This window comes from Mastigoproctus giganteus, chromosome 4 (assembly GCF_048544385.1).
Source record: "Mastigoproctus giganteus isolate SK-2022 chromosome 4, ASM4854438v1, whole genome shotgun sequence".
NCBI lineage: Eukaryota > Metazoa > Arthropoda > Arachnida > Uropygi > Thelyphonidae > Mastigoproctus > Mastigoproctus giganteus.
The window spans coordinates 243,485,482-243,502,544 of record NC_143578.1 but is presented as its reverse complement, the minus strand read 5'-3'; the positions used below and the strand labels follow the sequence as shown (position 1 = coordinate 243,502,544).

The following is a 17,063-nucleotide window of genomic DNA, read 5'->3' as shown; positions in this document are numbered from 1 at the left end:
TTTTGTTAAGGGGAAGTCTTGCCTGACCAACTTGATTGGATACTATGATGCAGTCACAAAAGAACTGGATGCAGGGAATAACTTTGATATTATATACTTGGATCTTAGAAAGGCTTTTGATACTGTTGCACATGGAAGACTGCTACACAAATTGGAGCAGTGTGACATTGGAGGCAAATTGCTGCTATGGATAAAGGGGTGGTTGAGGGGGAGAAGACAGAGAGTGGTAATCAATGGACACTGCTCATCGTGGACTGATGTTATTAGTGGAGTCCCTCAGGGCTCAGTGTTGGGTCCATTATTGTTTTCTGTATTTATAAATGATATTGAAGATGGTATATCGGGATTAATGTCCAAGTTTGCAGACGATACAAAGGTTGGCAGGGTTGTCAAGGACACTACTGACACTATGCTTCTGCAACAGGATCTGGAAAGGTTGAGCAGATGGGCTGAGAGGTGGCAAATGAAGTTTAACATTGACAAATGTAAAGTACTACACATGGGAAACAGCAACCCCAGAGCAACGTATCAACTCTATGGTACAACACTGACAGTGGTAGAGAATGAAAGGGACTTGGGGGTGGTTGTGCAGGCAGATATGAAGTTCTCTGAGCAGTGCAGACGGGCTGCAAGAGTAGCTCATGGAGTATTGTCAATGATATACAGGAATTTTTCCAGCAGGGATAAGGAGGTGATTATTCCATTGTATAAGGCGATGGTCAGGCCACACCTAGAGTACTGTATACAGGTCTGGAGGCCTCATTTCAAGAAGGATGTAGAGCTGCTGGAACGAGTACAGAGAAGGGCAACAAGATTAGTGAATGGAACAAAGGGGTGCTCTTACGAAGAAAGGCTTAAGTTTTGCAAATTACAGTGTCTGGAGACTAGGCACCAGCGAGGTGATCTGATAGAGGTGTATAAAGCCTTGAATGGTTTAAGCATGCTCAATGCTGATGGGATTCTTCCTCTAGCTCAGAATAATCACCTGAGAGGGCATAAATTCAAATTGAGGAAAGACAGATGTAGGATAGACGTGCGGAAATTTGCCTTTAGCCAGCGGGTGGTTGGTTGGTGGAACAGACTTCCATCCCTTGTGGTGGAAGTTGATAGCCTAAATAAGTTTAAGGCTCAGCTGGACAGGTATTTTGAACGAACAGAGGGGTGAAGTGGAAGTGGTTTTTTTTTTTTTTTTTTGGCTGATGCTGCATAAGCTTGCTTTCTTGCATCAAATGCCTCTACTAATGCTAATGCTAATGATTCATTGAACAAGTGTGAGGCTGTCCATTCTTTTTTTGTGGCATCATTTTGGTGATGCCACAAAAAATAATACCAAAGGTAATACAAAATATCACTTTTGAATAATGTCTATGAAAGTAGTCTAGGACAAGTTGCAGTTTGATTGCACAGAAAGGTTACCAGTGTGCCATCTAACCATCATCCTACATTGAAAAGTTTTGCTCCAAGACCCCATAACAGCTTCTGATATACTATTGCTGTATTGGCAGGTCCACGAGATTTAATATTAACCTTAGTAGTGGCAAATGATGCAAGAAAGCAAGCATATAGAGCATCAGCCAAAAAAAAAAAAAAAAAAAGCTTTCACTTTCCATTTCACCTGCCCATCAGCTCTAATAGTTAAGTTTATCTAGTTCTTTCTTGAATTTATTCAAACTGCCCACTTCTACAATACCAGAAGGAAGTTTGTTCCAACAATCAATTACATGCTGAGTGAAGGCCAACTTCTGTACAATCCTACAATCATCCTTCTTCAAGTTGAATTTATATTAGTATTTCTGAGTTGATACTCATGTGTAAGAGGATTTCTGATTGAGAACACAATATTTGTGGAGGGGGGGGGGGGTCTTTGATTACAAAAGTGCAAATGCTTTGAGTGACCATTGTTTAAGCTATATCAGGTAATTTTTAGACAGTAATTGAGGATATAGTACTATTTTTCTCTATGAATTGAGAACTCTTGATAGGCCACTTGTATTTGGAGTTTATAGTAAGCTTAAGTAGTCATTATTTGAGCCTGAACACAATATGTTAATATGATAATGGTGAACACAAAAGCATCATGCTAAATATAAGCCATGATGTCTTATTTTACTTACACATTTTTGTTTGAAAATCCCATTACATTCAATTTGATAACAAGTGGGTTAATTTCTGATTTAACTATAGTTAATGTACCATTTTATTGCATCTACAAATAAAAATGATTTAAAACATCATAGGTGAGAAACATGTCATTTTAGTCTCTTGAAATTAAAACAGAGAAATAGCTTCAGTGAATGATGTAAGCAAACTTATTGTAAATGAGCAAAATAATGCATAGTTATTACTGTTTTTTATTTTATCAGCTAGTTTTTTTTTTTGAAAATGTCTGCCTTATTAATTTAGGAATCTGGGTTTAGTACAGAGTGAATGTGTTCCCTTGTTAGTTATATGAGTAAGCCATTATACAGTGTAGTCTTGCTTAACATAAAAATATATGAATACAAACAAAGAAATATGGTTCAAGATTTAGGCCAAAATGGATGTCAGATGAACTAATTAGACATGTGACAGAGAAGAAAAATGCATGGGATACATATAAATTAACACGTGACACCGAAGCCTATGATAGATATAAGCAGGTCTGTAACCAAGTTACAAAGGAGGTTAGGCAGGCGAAGGCAGATTACGAGAAATCTTTGGCAAAGGATGCAAAGAAAAACAGCAAAGAGTTCTTTACTTATGTAAACTCTAGAAGGAAGGGGATGAATCAGATTGGTCCACTTGATATCGATGATTCAACTGTTGATGATCCCGCTCAGGTAGCTAACAAACTAAATGAATATTTTGCATCGACATTCACACATGAGGAGTTATTCAGGAAGAGGAATGCCAGAGGTGTATTCAACTCTGACAGTATGCTAGATAATCTTGTAATAACTGAGAGTAAAGTGGAGGAGAAATTGTTGAAGATAAACACAAGAAAGGCACCTGAGGTGGATGGAATCTATCCAGTTATATTAAAGGAGGCAGCAAAGGAAGTAAGCAAACCCTTAGCCATAATTATTGAGAGCTTCCCTGGACTCAGAGGAGGTACCCGTGGACTGGAGATGTGCAAATGTGACCCCCAATCCACAAAGGAGGATCAAAGGGAGACACAGGTAATTACAGACATGTTAGTTTAACTTCTGTCCCAGGGAAATTAATGGAGGCACTGGTTAAAGAAGCATTGCAGGATCATCTAGACAAGACTTCAATTATAGCTCGGACACAGCATGGGTTTGTTAAGGGGAAGTCTTGTCAGTGTTGGTTCCATTGTTGTTTTCTGTATTTATAAATGATATTGATGATGGTATATCAAGCTTAATGTCCAAGTTTGCAGACGATACGAAGGTTGGCAGGGTTGTTAATGACACTAATGACAGTACATTGCTGCAACAGGATCTAGAAAAGTTGAGCAGATGGGCTGAGAGGTGGCAAATGAAGTTTAACATTGACAAATGTAAAGTATTACATATGGGAAGCAGTAATCTCAGAGTAACGTATCAACTCTGTGGTACCACACTGACAGTGATAGAGAATGAAAAGGACCTGAGGGTAATTGTGCAGGCAGATATGAAGTTTTCTGAGCAGTGCAGATGGTCTGCATGAGTAGCTCATGGTGTATTGTCAGTGATATACAGGAATTTTTCTAGCAGTGATAAGGAGGTGATTATCCCCTTGTATAAGGCAATGGTCAGGCCACACCTTGAGTACTGTATACAGATCTGGAGGCCTCATTTTAAGAAGGATGTAGAGCTATTGGAACAAGTACAGAGAAGGGCAACAAGGTTAGTGAATGGAACAAAGGGTTAGGTGATCTGATTGAGGTGTATAAAGCCTTGAATGGTTTGAGCATCCTCAATGCTGATGGAATTCTTCCTCTTGCTCAGAATAATCGCTTGAGAGGGCATAAATTCAAATTTAGGAAAGTCGGTTGTAGGATAGATTGTGGAAATTTGCCTTTAGCCAGCAGGTGGTTGATTGCTGGAACAAACTTCCATCTTTTGTTATAGAAGTTGATAGCTTAAATAGATTCAAGGCAGGACTTGACAAACATTTGGAGCAAGTGGATGGGTGAAATAAGGTTTTTTTTTTTTTTTTTTTGGCTGATGCTATATAAACTTGCTTCCTTGCATCATGTGCTTATGTTAATTCTAATACTTTGATGTATACATATTGATCTAAGTACAAGAGAGCATAATAATCAACTTTATTATGTGCTTCACAGTCAAAGGGAAGTATGCAAATAATAGGCACATCGATCTATGTTATTATTATAAACATATAAACATCGATCTATGTTTGTATTAACTCATCAAAGGTAAATATTGTATGGTGCGATTTACGCAAAAAGAATAAGTGGTAAAGCAGTGGAATTTATAATTAGCAAAGTGACACTTTCTTTGCATTGTTCCAAAGAGAAAGTGGTTCTCTCTTTGGAACAGTGCATTTCTCTACAGTTCTTATCAAATCAGTCTATGTGGCATTATTGATATTGAAGTTTGAATAGACTGCATATGTTATTTAAAAAATAAAATACTTGAAATAGGTGAAAACTATTGCTGAAATTAAATGAATTTTGCATTTCAGCAATTCAGCTTTAGTAATTTACCTTTAGGAAAATGCAGTGCAAGTAAGGTGTCCATATGTTTATAAATACCCCAGACACCTGTACTCAGAAAAACAACAAGTTTGATCCCAATTCTGTACCTGTTATAAATTCAGAACAGTTCAAGAGTTTTGTTGCTGTCTGACCTAGCAGCCCAAATTTCAAGCACCTCTCTATCATCCAGCTTGATTGTGACCAAGATTACATGGGCTAGATTATATTTTATGATCTGATGAAGTCCACTTTTATCTTCATACCGCTGTTAATATATATATATAGCTACGTTGTGTGTGTGGGCTTGAAGAAAATTCACACACAGTAATTGGCAAATCAGAAATGCATTTTTTTGAAAAAATTGTTAATTGGGCACATTAACAATTAATAAAAAAAAATACATTTCTGATTTGCCAGTTATTGTGTGTGGATTGTCTTCAAGCCCACACAACATAATTATACATATGTTGTTGTGGGCTTGATATTTTGCTGTCCTCAATGTCCTGTAATCTCTTTCTTTTGAGGACAGTTTTCATCCTGTTGCTAGATCGGTAGAATAGGGTGGATGGTTGATCTGTACAGTGCCATGTTTCATCAGAAATATCTTCACAAAAAGTGGAGGCATTGCCATGCAACAAGAACCAGCTAACTTTCTCTCAAAATTGTAGCCTCACCCACGAAATGTACTGTAGTAGTCTTTGAAGCAGTTGTATGTAGAATTCAGCATTGACTCTCTCTCCTCTTCAGGTACACATTCTTTGTGAATCACTCCCTGTTTGTTGAAAAACTTGATCAGCATCACCTTGAGCCTGGATTTCTGTAAACAGAATGTTTGGGCCTTGGTGATGATTTTGAAGTCCACTGCATTTTCTGATGCTTCATCTTTGGGTCATACTGAAAGAGCCAACACTCATCCCCAGTGACAGTAGTCAAGGAAATTAGGATTGTCTTGACAAGTCTGGATGAAGTCTTGCATTACGACACTCTTTGTTGTGTCTGTTCGTCTGTGAGACTGTGCAGTGCAAATTTTGCACGGCCCTTCCTTTTTCCTAAATCTTCATGAAGAATTGCACAAATGGTAACCTTATTTATGTCCAACTCATCAGCTGTCATTCTCACTGTCAGACAACGATCTTATGCCACAATTTCCTGAATTTTTCCAACCCTGCCCTCATTTCAAGAGGTTGACAGATGCCTACTTCTTGAGTCACATCCATCTTTGAACCGCTTATACCACTCACACTCACTGGTACCACTTAATGTTCTTTCACCATAAACAGTTTTTAGCATTTCATATATTTAACATTTCTGTTGCAGATTTTCCAAGTTTAAAGCAAAATTTGATATTCATTTGTTGTTACATTGCAGAATCGTCACACAGAATGTTAATGGACTAACTGGTTATTTACAATCTGTCAGCCTACTGGACAATCTCTGTACCACCATTTGTTGGAGGAAACTTGAACTGTAACATACCACTTCCATTTATTTTCCAATTCATTGAATGTGACCGTAACACCAGTCTGAAAACTATATTGTCACACCTCGTATTCCCCAAATGAAGAGAGGTATGCAAATATGTTGGAAAATATCATTCTGGACTTGAGTGAGACAGTGTTGGATGGACCAGATGATTTTCAACAGCATGGCCCCCTTCCTCACATATACCAGAGAGTTTTGTTATTAAGAGAAGATTTTATTGGAAGAAATGCCTGTGAAGCTTGTCCTATAGATATCCTGCTAAACTAGGATATCTACAGGACATAAACTGAAGGATGCTATGCAATGAAAGAGTGTGATCCAAATAGAAAAATGAATAATCAGACAAATAATGTGTTCTTAGATCAGCTTTCTTCTGCTGTTCATAATTTCATTACCCAAATTGGAGCTGTATTGCTTAACATGTCCACTTCTGTAATGCAAACGTGCATCAAAACGAACTGCAATTTTTGTGCCTTGATGTTCATTGAATTGCAGGCACTAAATGAGTACTGTAAAAGGAAAGGCATGGGAAATTGAACAACTGTTTGATATTAGCACACTGATTGAAGTATGGCCTATTTGCATTTGGCTGGGATTTTGTTTGGCGTCAGTTGCACTGTAAAAGCTCTGTACTTGGTTAAATTTTATACATTCTTTGCTTTGCTTATATTGAAGTTATTTTATGTAGTCTATTATTTTCCACAAGAAGAAAAGGTAGAATTTTTTTTGAAGATTATGCTTGCTGAATTTTTTAATTTTTTTAGTTTATGAAAAATAAAACATTATCCTTAGTGTGTGTATATACTGATAAAATTTTGTGTAAAAAGTGTTTTTCTATAAAATTTTACCGTAAAAGGTTGTTATAATGGATCCAGAGGCTGGGACATTAGGACTAAAAAGGAACAGGGATGGACAGTATGTTGAAGTTGATAACATTGAATTAGTTCATTATAATTTGTCATCTGATACTGAAATAGAATTGTATTCAAGTGATGCAGATTCTGAATCTCATTCAAATGCATCTTCTGTTGATGTTAGAATGCTACAAAACAACAGATGCCGATGAAGCGATGTTTCTTTGCAGATGAAATCCCTTCCATTTACAGAAAAGCAGTGCCTACTTATTCCAGTGTCCCAAGAGAAATGCCCAATAGAAGTGCCAAAAGGCACACAGAAATGACCTTCTCAAATATAAGCAACAGCGAACTTGTTAAAGGGAGTTGATAATTTTAGCAATATTTTTTTAGCCATGTAAATTGAGGTTTCACAATAAAATTTTTTGTTGTTTTAATTTATATAGATTAATATGCTTATATCAGAACACTTACATATTTTTATATCAAGGTGTTTCATCGCCACGTAACATCCAGAAATTGGCTTATTTTTAAGCCAATTTCTGAATGCATTAGTAAGTACAAGAGTAAGTACTAGTTGATGCTTTAAATGATTTGATTTTTATAATTCTTTTTTGTTGTTGTTTTCTTTTGCTGAATTTTGCTTTTGCAACTTTAACCACTTTTTTTTTTCTCTTTCTGATATTGCTTTTCTAGAAAACTTACTCCAGTATGTAACCACAATGGTGTGTGTGGCAGTGAGGGGACAGCCGGTGATTGGAGTTATTCATCAGCCCTTCTCTCACTTCACAGGTATAGTTGATGTTGAAAAGTATAACACATACTTTAGATCAGTTGGCTTTTATGTGATAAAAATATAGTTAATGCGAAAATTTCTTCATATCAGCTTACAGATAGTTGGGTGTTTTGTTTTTTTTAATAGTTTCCAGATATTTTTATTTTAGCTTATACTTTTTTTTTTTTGTTTCCATTTCATTAGCAAACTTATTTTTCTTGTCCAGTTCCTAATGTTCTAATCTTTAATTAGCTATTAAGCTTTTATATATCTTTAATATAATTTAATAACAATATCTGATTCTGAAAGGATTTTGAAGGATACTTTTTTGTTGGCAAAACCTGATTAACTTCATATTTCACAAAATTAATATAAATCGTTATATATTAGTATTAACTTAGAAATTATGGATCATTTATAGCATGGGCCTGGGTAGGCCATGGTGTATCCCCTAACCTGCATGTGGCTGATTCTCCACAAAGTTCCAAGCCACCAATCGTCATAGTGTCTCTATCTCATGCTGGTAAAGTAAAGGATGTGGCAACAGCTGCTTTTGGACCTGGAACAGCTGTTTTATCTGCAGGAGGAGCAGGTTAGTTTATTTTGAGCTACCCAATTTTGATTTTAATAGTATTTTATTTATTTTCCCTCCTTAAAATGTACATGTTTGTGAAATTGATATTAACAGTTATCCTTGTGTGCATATCTGAATAACATTTTACATACAATGCATTGGTCAGAATGAAAATAAACACCAAGTCAGAATGATATATAATTTGTATAGAGTAGACTGAGGAAAAGTAATTTGATATGGATTGCTACAAAACACTCCATATTAAATTAAAAACATGCTGCAAAAGTCAGAACTCTGTTTACTTGTAGTCAGATATGTGTAGGGTATTCATTTAACTGTGCAGTGTCAGTGCTACACCTCTGAGGTGTAACTTGAAAATAATGAGCCCACATTAATTATTGATTGAAGTATGACTTCCAATTTTTTATGGGTTAACCTTAAATTCCAGGAAAATATTGACAAAAAACGAAAGATTTAGAGTGCTACCCTATTTTTAACAGAAGCTACCTTCTTAACTGTTTGTGTTTGATTTGGAAGAAAATTAAATAAAAAGGATTGAGTATTAAAAAATATTTAAAATGAAATCCTGCAAAGGAAAGTGCACTTTTCTGCAGTGTTTGTTATAGTGACTTGACAGCCATCCGAACTCTTGGTTCTACAGTGCATATTTGGTATATATGTATTGTAGAACCAAGAGTTCGGATGACTGTCATCTTCAGTTAGTTTGTGAATGATAAGAGAGGGGAGAGAGTGTTAATATATTAAGTTTTTTAGTTCCCATGGTGCAAAAAGGTCCTTGAGGTTGTCGCAGACATTCTCTCAGATATGCCAGACAAGCTGTACTTGCTACCTGGGAGTCTAAAACTCTGATGGAACTGATATTCAGGTGACACTCAAGACAAGTGGACCCAATTTCGACAAAGTTCGGATGGTCCGTGACAGCCAAATCCTCTGCTTGCACCTTCACGATGGTGGGACTGTTAGTAATCGTGGGTATAACCTTCATGCACAAGTACATGGTGGGTGACCACCCAGATGTGAACCAATGTAAGCAGGGGTCGAGATGTGGTGCCTCGCGAAATTGCGAAAATGATGGGCAAATGCAAAATAGTTGTGCTTTCAGTTAAACAAAGACTTGAAATTATTCAAAAGTTAGAAAACAGTGCATCCGTTAAATCTCTAAGGAACCATTATAATGTTGGTGACCAAGCCATATGCAACATCGAAAAAAAATAAAGGGAAGCTATTCGATTTAAAATCGACATCGCAAATAATAAAGGGAAGCATCGAATTGGACACACAAGTAGTACATGGTAAGTTTTTTATCTATTGCCATATTTTTTATGTAGTTTGCTGAACATTTTTGATACAGTAAGTCCCTGATTTGCACAACTATGGATTTACGTAAATTTGTTTTCACTCTATTTTTATTATTTTTTTATTTATTTATTTATTTTTTAAGATTGTAAAATTTAAAACAACAAAAAAAAATAATAATAAGCAATCAATAATGACGATCACAGCATGCACAAATTGCACAAGTGAGATTGGAGTAACAAGCAAAAAAATAGGGGGGAAAAGAGAAGATTCTTACAATTATTTATGTTTTTTTTTTTATATGACTGAAGATTTTAGTGAAGGGGACACACACTTCACCATTATAACGTAAAAACCACAGAATTCCAGCTTTGGTATTATCGCAAATGCAATAAGATCAAGTTTACTACCCGTTTCCTGATCCAAATCGATAATAGATTGCGCTAGCAGAAAAGCCCAATAAAACGGAAAGTGCAAATTGTTTTTATTATTGTTTGTTGACCTCCAGAAATGTGCTTTAGTACAATGTGAGCTTGCATGGGGTAATAATTGACTTTTCACCTTAACCCTGTGAAGTTCTTTACAGGAAATTTAACTTTGACTGTTATCATGGTGCTGACTAAGAGAATAAGTGACAGCGGTACTAGTAAATCTACCAAGAAAAGGAAAGCGATCGATTTGGATCAGAAAATTAAACTAATAAGAATGTATGAAAATGGCCAAACATTAACAAGTATCGTGCGGAATTCAGATTTGTCAATAATAATATAGTAGCAATATGTTACTAGTCATTCCCGAGTTACGTAAAACTTGATGAAGTAAGAAGCCCTGGAACGTATCTCTTACGTATGTCGAGACTTCTGTATTTTTGGATTAACCGGGAAATCAGTTATCCAGGATTTGTTTTTTACCATCTATCCCGGAAAATCGAGAGTCTACTGTAATTGAAAAGTAAAAGTCTGGATTTCATAGCTAAAAGCAAACACTTTTGAGTTGAGCTGTAAATCAGAACAAAACTCAAAATTTTATCGGAAGTTTGTTCTATTTGCATAAACTAACCTCAACGCAACTAAAAAAAAAATAAATAAATAAAAACATGCGCCAAACTATAAACAAAAATGAATCATTGATGCTTATAGCCCAGAGTTCAGTTGTTTTCCAGCAGAATCAAGGCAGTTCATTTCATGTATATTTACTTTTACACAGCTTGTATATTGACTTCTTAAGAATGACTGCCTATATGTGTTATGGCATGTTGGGTGCTGTGTGTGTGTGTTATAGCACAGCACTTGGGGGATGGTATCATTGAATGCTTGCATATGTAGACATTTGATGCATGTATACTTGGAAAATGGAAGAGGCTAATAACTTCATCTTTATGTTTTTTGCCTATAATATTTTTTAATTTTCAGCAGTTATTTTTATTTTTTTTGAAAATAAAAGGTTTAAAATATGCAGCAAACATTTTTTTTATTAAAAACTAAAAAAATGCATACAATAAGTACAGGTAGTTCTCGACTTTACGAGTTAAATTTGTTCCTTGCACGCACACATAAAACAAAGTTAAAAATAGGGGTTACGTTCTCAACAATGAAATTAGTTAGCTAATTAGTTTGTTTAAACAATGATTGATTTATCGAAAGAAATGAAAACATATCCTGTAAAATCAAGCAAATTATAATAATAAAGAAATCATTTACGACTTACAAATGTTAAAGAATGTTTATTCTTCATCATCGACTAAATGCACACTCGTTGATCACTCATTATTGGCTCGGCACTCGCTGGTTTGTTGCACAAGGAGTCGTCGCCTTCAGAAATGTTTCAAGAGGCGTTTGTTTCCAAGATAGTCTTCTCTTTTAATTATAAATTTCACGATTGCATGCATAAGCATTTTTTAATGGCACACACAAATTGCAACTACAAGATTTACGTGGAGTAACAAGTTTACGAAGCTTTAAAAAAAAGGAGTGAAGAGAAGATTCTGAAAATTTATTTATGTTTTCTATACTGTTGAAGATTTCAGTAAAGAAGAAACACATTTCACCATAATAAAGTAAAAAAAACCACACAATTCCAGCTATCGGCATTTTTGCAAATGCAAGAATATCGAGTTTACTACCCGTTTATAATTGCTTGCAGTAACAGAAAAGCCAGAATAAATCAGAAAGTTCAAATTGTTTTTATTGTTTTATGGTTGTGACCTCCAGAAATGTGCTTTAGAAAAATATCACAAAGGCATAATTGATTCTTATAAAGGATCATATGATAACGATGAGAGGGTAGTGCATTTTAATGATTTGAATTGGTAACTAATACAGTTTACAAACCCCACTCACGACCTTTTATATGGCCTTAATGTCACGCTCGTCACCTAAAAATGATATTTTAGAGAGATAGTTATACGGCAAAATTTCAACTTTCTAGATCTTGAAACAAATTACCAAAAAAAATGTGTTATTGGGTTCACATTACGATATTTTAACGATATGATGGTATCTCTGGAACTGATTAATACGTAAAACGGGGTACACTGTATTGTATAGCTATGCACGTGGTTTGGAATGCGATATTTATGAATGTTTAACATTCATTTTTTGCAATTAATGTTCACATTTTCGATTTTGTTGATACTTGGGGGAAAAAAACTCGTAAACCCAGGAACTCGTAAAGCGAGAACTGACTGTATTGCAATCCATTAAGAAAAAATGAAATATTAGTACACTCCAAGTACAATTTGAGAAATCGATAAACTGCTTCTATAAATTAAGAAGAAAGTTTTACATCTGTCAGGTGTAGTGCCATCAGTCCCAAAACACTCGAAACAAACATATCAGCGTATTTCTGAGCGACTTGTATCACAAAAAAGTAAAAGAGTAAGTTAATGAAATGAAGCACACTTTTTTTTTTTTTTTTCACACGCATAATTTTTCTGGTAAATTAATTTTGGTGTATTGGAACATGGCATTATATAATGCCAGTATTTACAGATTTGTAACTACTGAAACTCACACACAAGCTCTAGTACCAAGAATTTTATTTGTTGTCTTAAACACTAAACAAAAAAAGAGGTTTCAGAACATCATCTAGCTGAAAATAGATGTATTGATTTTATATTTGGTATGGTGTCTTGTTGATAAGTGATATTGTTGTTGGTGCATGCACCTATCAGCACAAGATGTACCTATTCAAGTTTGCCTATGCTACAGGGGGCATCAAAAAGTAAAAATTAATTTGCCAAAAAAATTATGTAAAAAAGTGTTTCATTTCATTAATTTCCAATTTTATACCACATATCATTTATTTACACATTATTTAGAATGTTATCAAATGTTAAATCATATGAAAATTTTTATATTTGGCTAGGCACTAGTTTTTATTTCAAAAGAAAGAGAAAATAATTAACTGTATAATATTACATTTTTGATTTTTCCATTTCAGGATACAAAACATTGCAAGTAATCCAGGGTAATGCTACAGTATACATTCATGTAACTCTTATAAAGAAATGGGACATCTGTGCTGGTAATGCTCTACTTAGTGCCTTAGGTGGGAAAATGACCACGCTGAGTGGTCAAAGTTTGTTTTATGGAGCAGATGACAGTCCTTTAAATGAAGATGGTCTTCTGGCAACCATGTATCATCATGAAACTTATTTAAAGAAATTACAAAGTGTTAAAGTGAAACTTTAGAGGTAAAAAAAGAGAAAATGAAGTATTCATTTACTTCGATAAATGCGTGTGACAAGGTTTGTATAAAAATAACAGGTTACTTACTACATAGGCAAGCTATTGTTAGCAAAATATGTAGAAACTCTAAATGGAAGGCAGATTATTATTATAATTGCATTTGTTTTGTAAAATATAATCAAAAAATCAGGCAATCAAATTTTTCCTAACACTTTTGTTTCTTGAAGAAAAATAATTTAATAGTTTTTATCTTCCTTTTATAGTTATGATTTTGGCTCATATATCACTCTTTATGCTCATTCAGCTCTTAAAACAAGTGACAGTATTTATTTATAGAGGAAGAAGTGCATTACTGTGATAAAGATCCGCATGCTGTCACAGTTGTTTATATTTAAAATAAAACTGCAGAATAGCAGCTCTTTCACTTTTCTGATTGGGTCTTGACCTATCAAATTTTTTAGAGATTAATATCCATTTGTATACTTAATTTACAAATAGTGTAGTTTTTGATGAGAAATCATGTTTCTTTGATTATCATGGATCAAAAAAATTTTACTTTTTCGTTTTGAAATGTTTGTGTAGCTCACACAGTCATAATCATTAAAATGAATGTACATAACATTGCTTTGAAACAAAACTTACTAAGCAACCTACATCAAATACTGATATGGCATACACAACAAATTAAAGTAGTAAAGGCTGTGGAGTTGTATTTCAGCATAGGCATTGAAATTATTTGATAATTTAGTATTAATATTAGTAGTGGCAAATGATGCAAAGAAACAAACTTATACAGCACAACTAACAACAAAAAAAAAAAAAAAAAAAAACCTACTACCTAATCTGATATTTCAATTCCCTTCTAATTCTTCCTTAAATTTATTTAAACCATCCACTTACACTTTAAACCATCCACTTGGGGGGAAAAAAAAAATAGCAACCCATAAATAAATTATACACTTGGTGTGGTTGAATTAAAAACAGTGGAGGAGAAAAGGGATCTGGGAGTTACAATACAGGCAGTTTTGAAAAGTGTAAACAGGCAGCCAGGAAAGCCCACGGTGTCCTCTCGATTTATTGAATGTTATGTTGTGAAGATAGGGAGATCATAATCCCATTGTATAAGGCAATAGTAAGACCACATTTGGAATACTGTGTTCAAATATGGTGACCTCATCTGAAAAAAGACATTGTCAACTGGATAGTTACCTGTGTGAGGAGAGAAACAAATAATTTGTATTTTCTTATATACTTGTGGGTTTTTTTTTTTTTTTTGTTTTTTTTTTGCCAGTATAGAAAAAGCTTATGGCTTCCTTGCACTATATGGTAAATATTAGTATTACTATTACTTTCACAATGCCAAGTAGAAGTCTGTCCAATTTGTACTGCAATCTTTCATGCAAAACAGTGTCTATCCTGCAACCATATTTCCTCAAATTAAATTTCTGCCTGTTGTCTGTGAAAGAGTAAAAATGCCATCATTTAGTTTACTCAATCCTTTTGAAGCCGTGAATCAGGTCTCCCCTGCAAGTGCAAATTTTAGCAAGTGCTAAAATTTGCAAAACTGAAGTCGTTTATGGTAAGATAACCCTTTTGACTATTCTCAGAGAAGAGCAACAAGAGTAGTTAATGATTTAATCTTGTTGCTCTTCTCTGTACCTATTTCAAAAGATCCACACCTTTCTTAAAACTTGGCTTCCAGATATGTTTGCACTACTTAAGATTCAGACTAACCTTATATAATTGTGTAATCACCTCCTTATCCCCACTGGCAAAATTCCTATATATCAGTGACAAAACCCAGTGAGTTGTTCTAACAGCCCATCTGAACTGCTGGTAGAAACTTCATGTCAGACTGTACAGTTACCCCTAGGTCTCCTTCATTCTCCACCACCTTGAGTATGGTATGTTATTCTGGGATTATTGCTGCCCATATGAAGTACCTTGCACTTATCAATTTTAAATCTCAATTGCCACTTCTCAGCACATCAGTACAATTTTTCTAGGTCTCATTGCAGTAGTATGCCTTGATTGCTGTCATTCATCACCCTGCTGAACTTTGTATCATCTGCAAACTTAGACAATAAGCTTGACATGCCTTCTTCAATATCATTAATAAATATAGAAAACAACAATAGGCCCAGCACTGAACCCCTGAGCAATCCAAGAACAGTGCCTATAGATAATCAATCTTTGTCTTCTGCCACTCAATCATCCCTTTATCTGTAGCAGAAATTTGCCTCGGTTCCGTGCAGTCCAATTCATACAGCAGTATTTAATATATTTATCAAATTATATTAAATATTGGATAATATTATCCAATTATATTAAAAAATAAATTACATTAAGCCCTAGGTGCCTTCTCTTCCACATTCTTCTCAGGTATCACAAATTCATATAGCTCCCACTTATGACTTAGTTAACTTCAGATATTCCCATCTCTTAACCAAAGATTTCTCAGAACCTGCCTTAGCTTGCCTAGCACCCTTATTGATGAAATTGCAGATTAGTTTGTACTTACTGTTGGTTTCTGTGCTCCTTGATAATTAGTCTAAGATATCATGCTTAAAGTCTAAGTTTGCAGATGATACAGGGTTGGCAGGGTGGTTACTGACAGCAATAGGTGCCTTCGTAGCCGGGTGGGCAGGAGAAGTGCTGCGTAGCACACGCTTATTTATTAGACCGGGGTTCGAGCCCGTGACCACCAAATACGGAAGATGTGGAAAGGTCAGGGAATGACCACCGCATATCCCCGGAGCAATATGGCCTTAGTTCCTAATGCTCCTAAAAACCAAATAACAAACAAACAAACAAACTGACAGCAATCAAGGTAAGCTAATTCAAGATCTAGAAAAATTAGGCTGATGGGCTGAGAAATGGCAATTGAAGCTTAATATTGGAAAATGCTGCAAGGTTACTGCATATGGGTAGCAATAATCCCAGGTTAGCATACCAACTGTGTAGTGCTATAGTCAGTATAGTGGAGAATGAAAAGGACCTGGTGGTAATTGTGCAGTCAGATATGAAGTTCTCTGAGCAATGCAGACAGGCTGCCAGGACAGCCCATGGGGTTTTGTCAAGAATATAAAGGAACTTTTCTATCAAAGATAAGGAAGTTTAGGCCACATCTTGAATACTGTATGCAGGTCTGTGAAGGCCTTGTTTTAGGGACTCTCAAGTGTAGCACAGTTGGTAGAATCACTGTTCTCCACACACTGGGTGGGAAAGACCTGAGTTGAAGTCCTATCAATGAAGGGAGGAATTTTATGGGCCTTTTCACAACATGGCTGACTTTGTCAGTCTCAGGTGAGGGTAGCATGATTTTTCATCCAGCAGAGAAAATCAACCTCAGCATTCTTGCAATTTACAGACAATATACATGGGGTAATATGGCCTTAGTCACCGAAGCTCCTAGAACCGTACTACAATACGTCATTTTAGGAAGATTGTAGATCTGCTAGAATGGTTGCAGAGAAGGACAACGAGATTGGTGAAGGGTACAAAAGGGTACTCTTACCAAGAAAGGCTTCAGTTCTGCAAATTGCAGCATCTAGAAACTAGGCACCTACGAGTGATATGATTGAGGTGTTTAAGACCTCGAATGGATTAAGTAAGCTCACTGTTGATGGTATTCTTCCTCTGGCTGAGACTATACATGAGGGGGCATAAATTCAAATTGAGAAAGGGTGGTTGCAGGAGATGTGCGGAAGTTTGCCTTTCAGCCAGCAGG

The 17,063-nt window shown here is 35.3% G+C and overlaps 1 protein-coding gene across 1 annotated transcript in view; it reads left to right on the top strand.

Annotated features, from left to right (window-relative positions):
• Positions 1 to 13,477, top strand: part of LOC150087579 (putative inositol monophosphatase 3) — a 55,627-nt gene extending 42,150 nt beyond the window's left edge. The window contains exons 3-5 of the mRNA XM_090372143.1: positions 7,675 to 7,770; positions 8,175 to 8,345; positions 13,086 to 13,477. Of these exons, the coding sequence (XP_090228269.1) occupies positions 7,675 to 7,770; positions 8,175 to 8,345; positions 13,086 to 13,336 (518 nt within the window). The 3' untranslated portion in view covers positions 13,337 to 13,477. The remainder of the gene's footprint in view (positions 1 to 7,674; positions 7,771 to 8,174; positions 8,346 to 13,085) is intronic.
• The last annotated feature ends 3,586 nt before the right edge of the window (positions 13,478 to 17,063 follow it).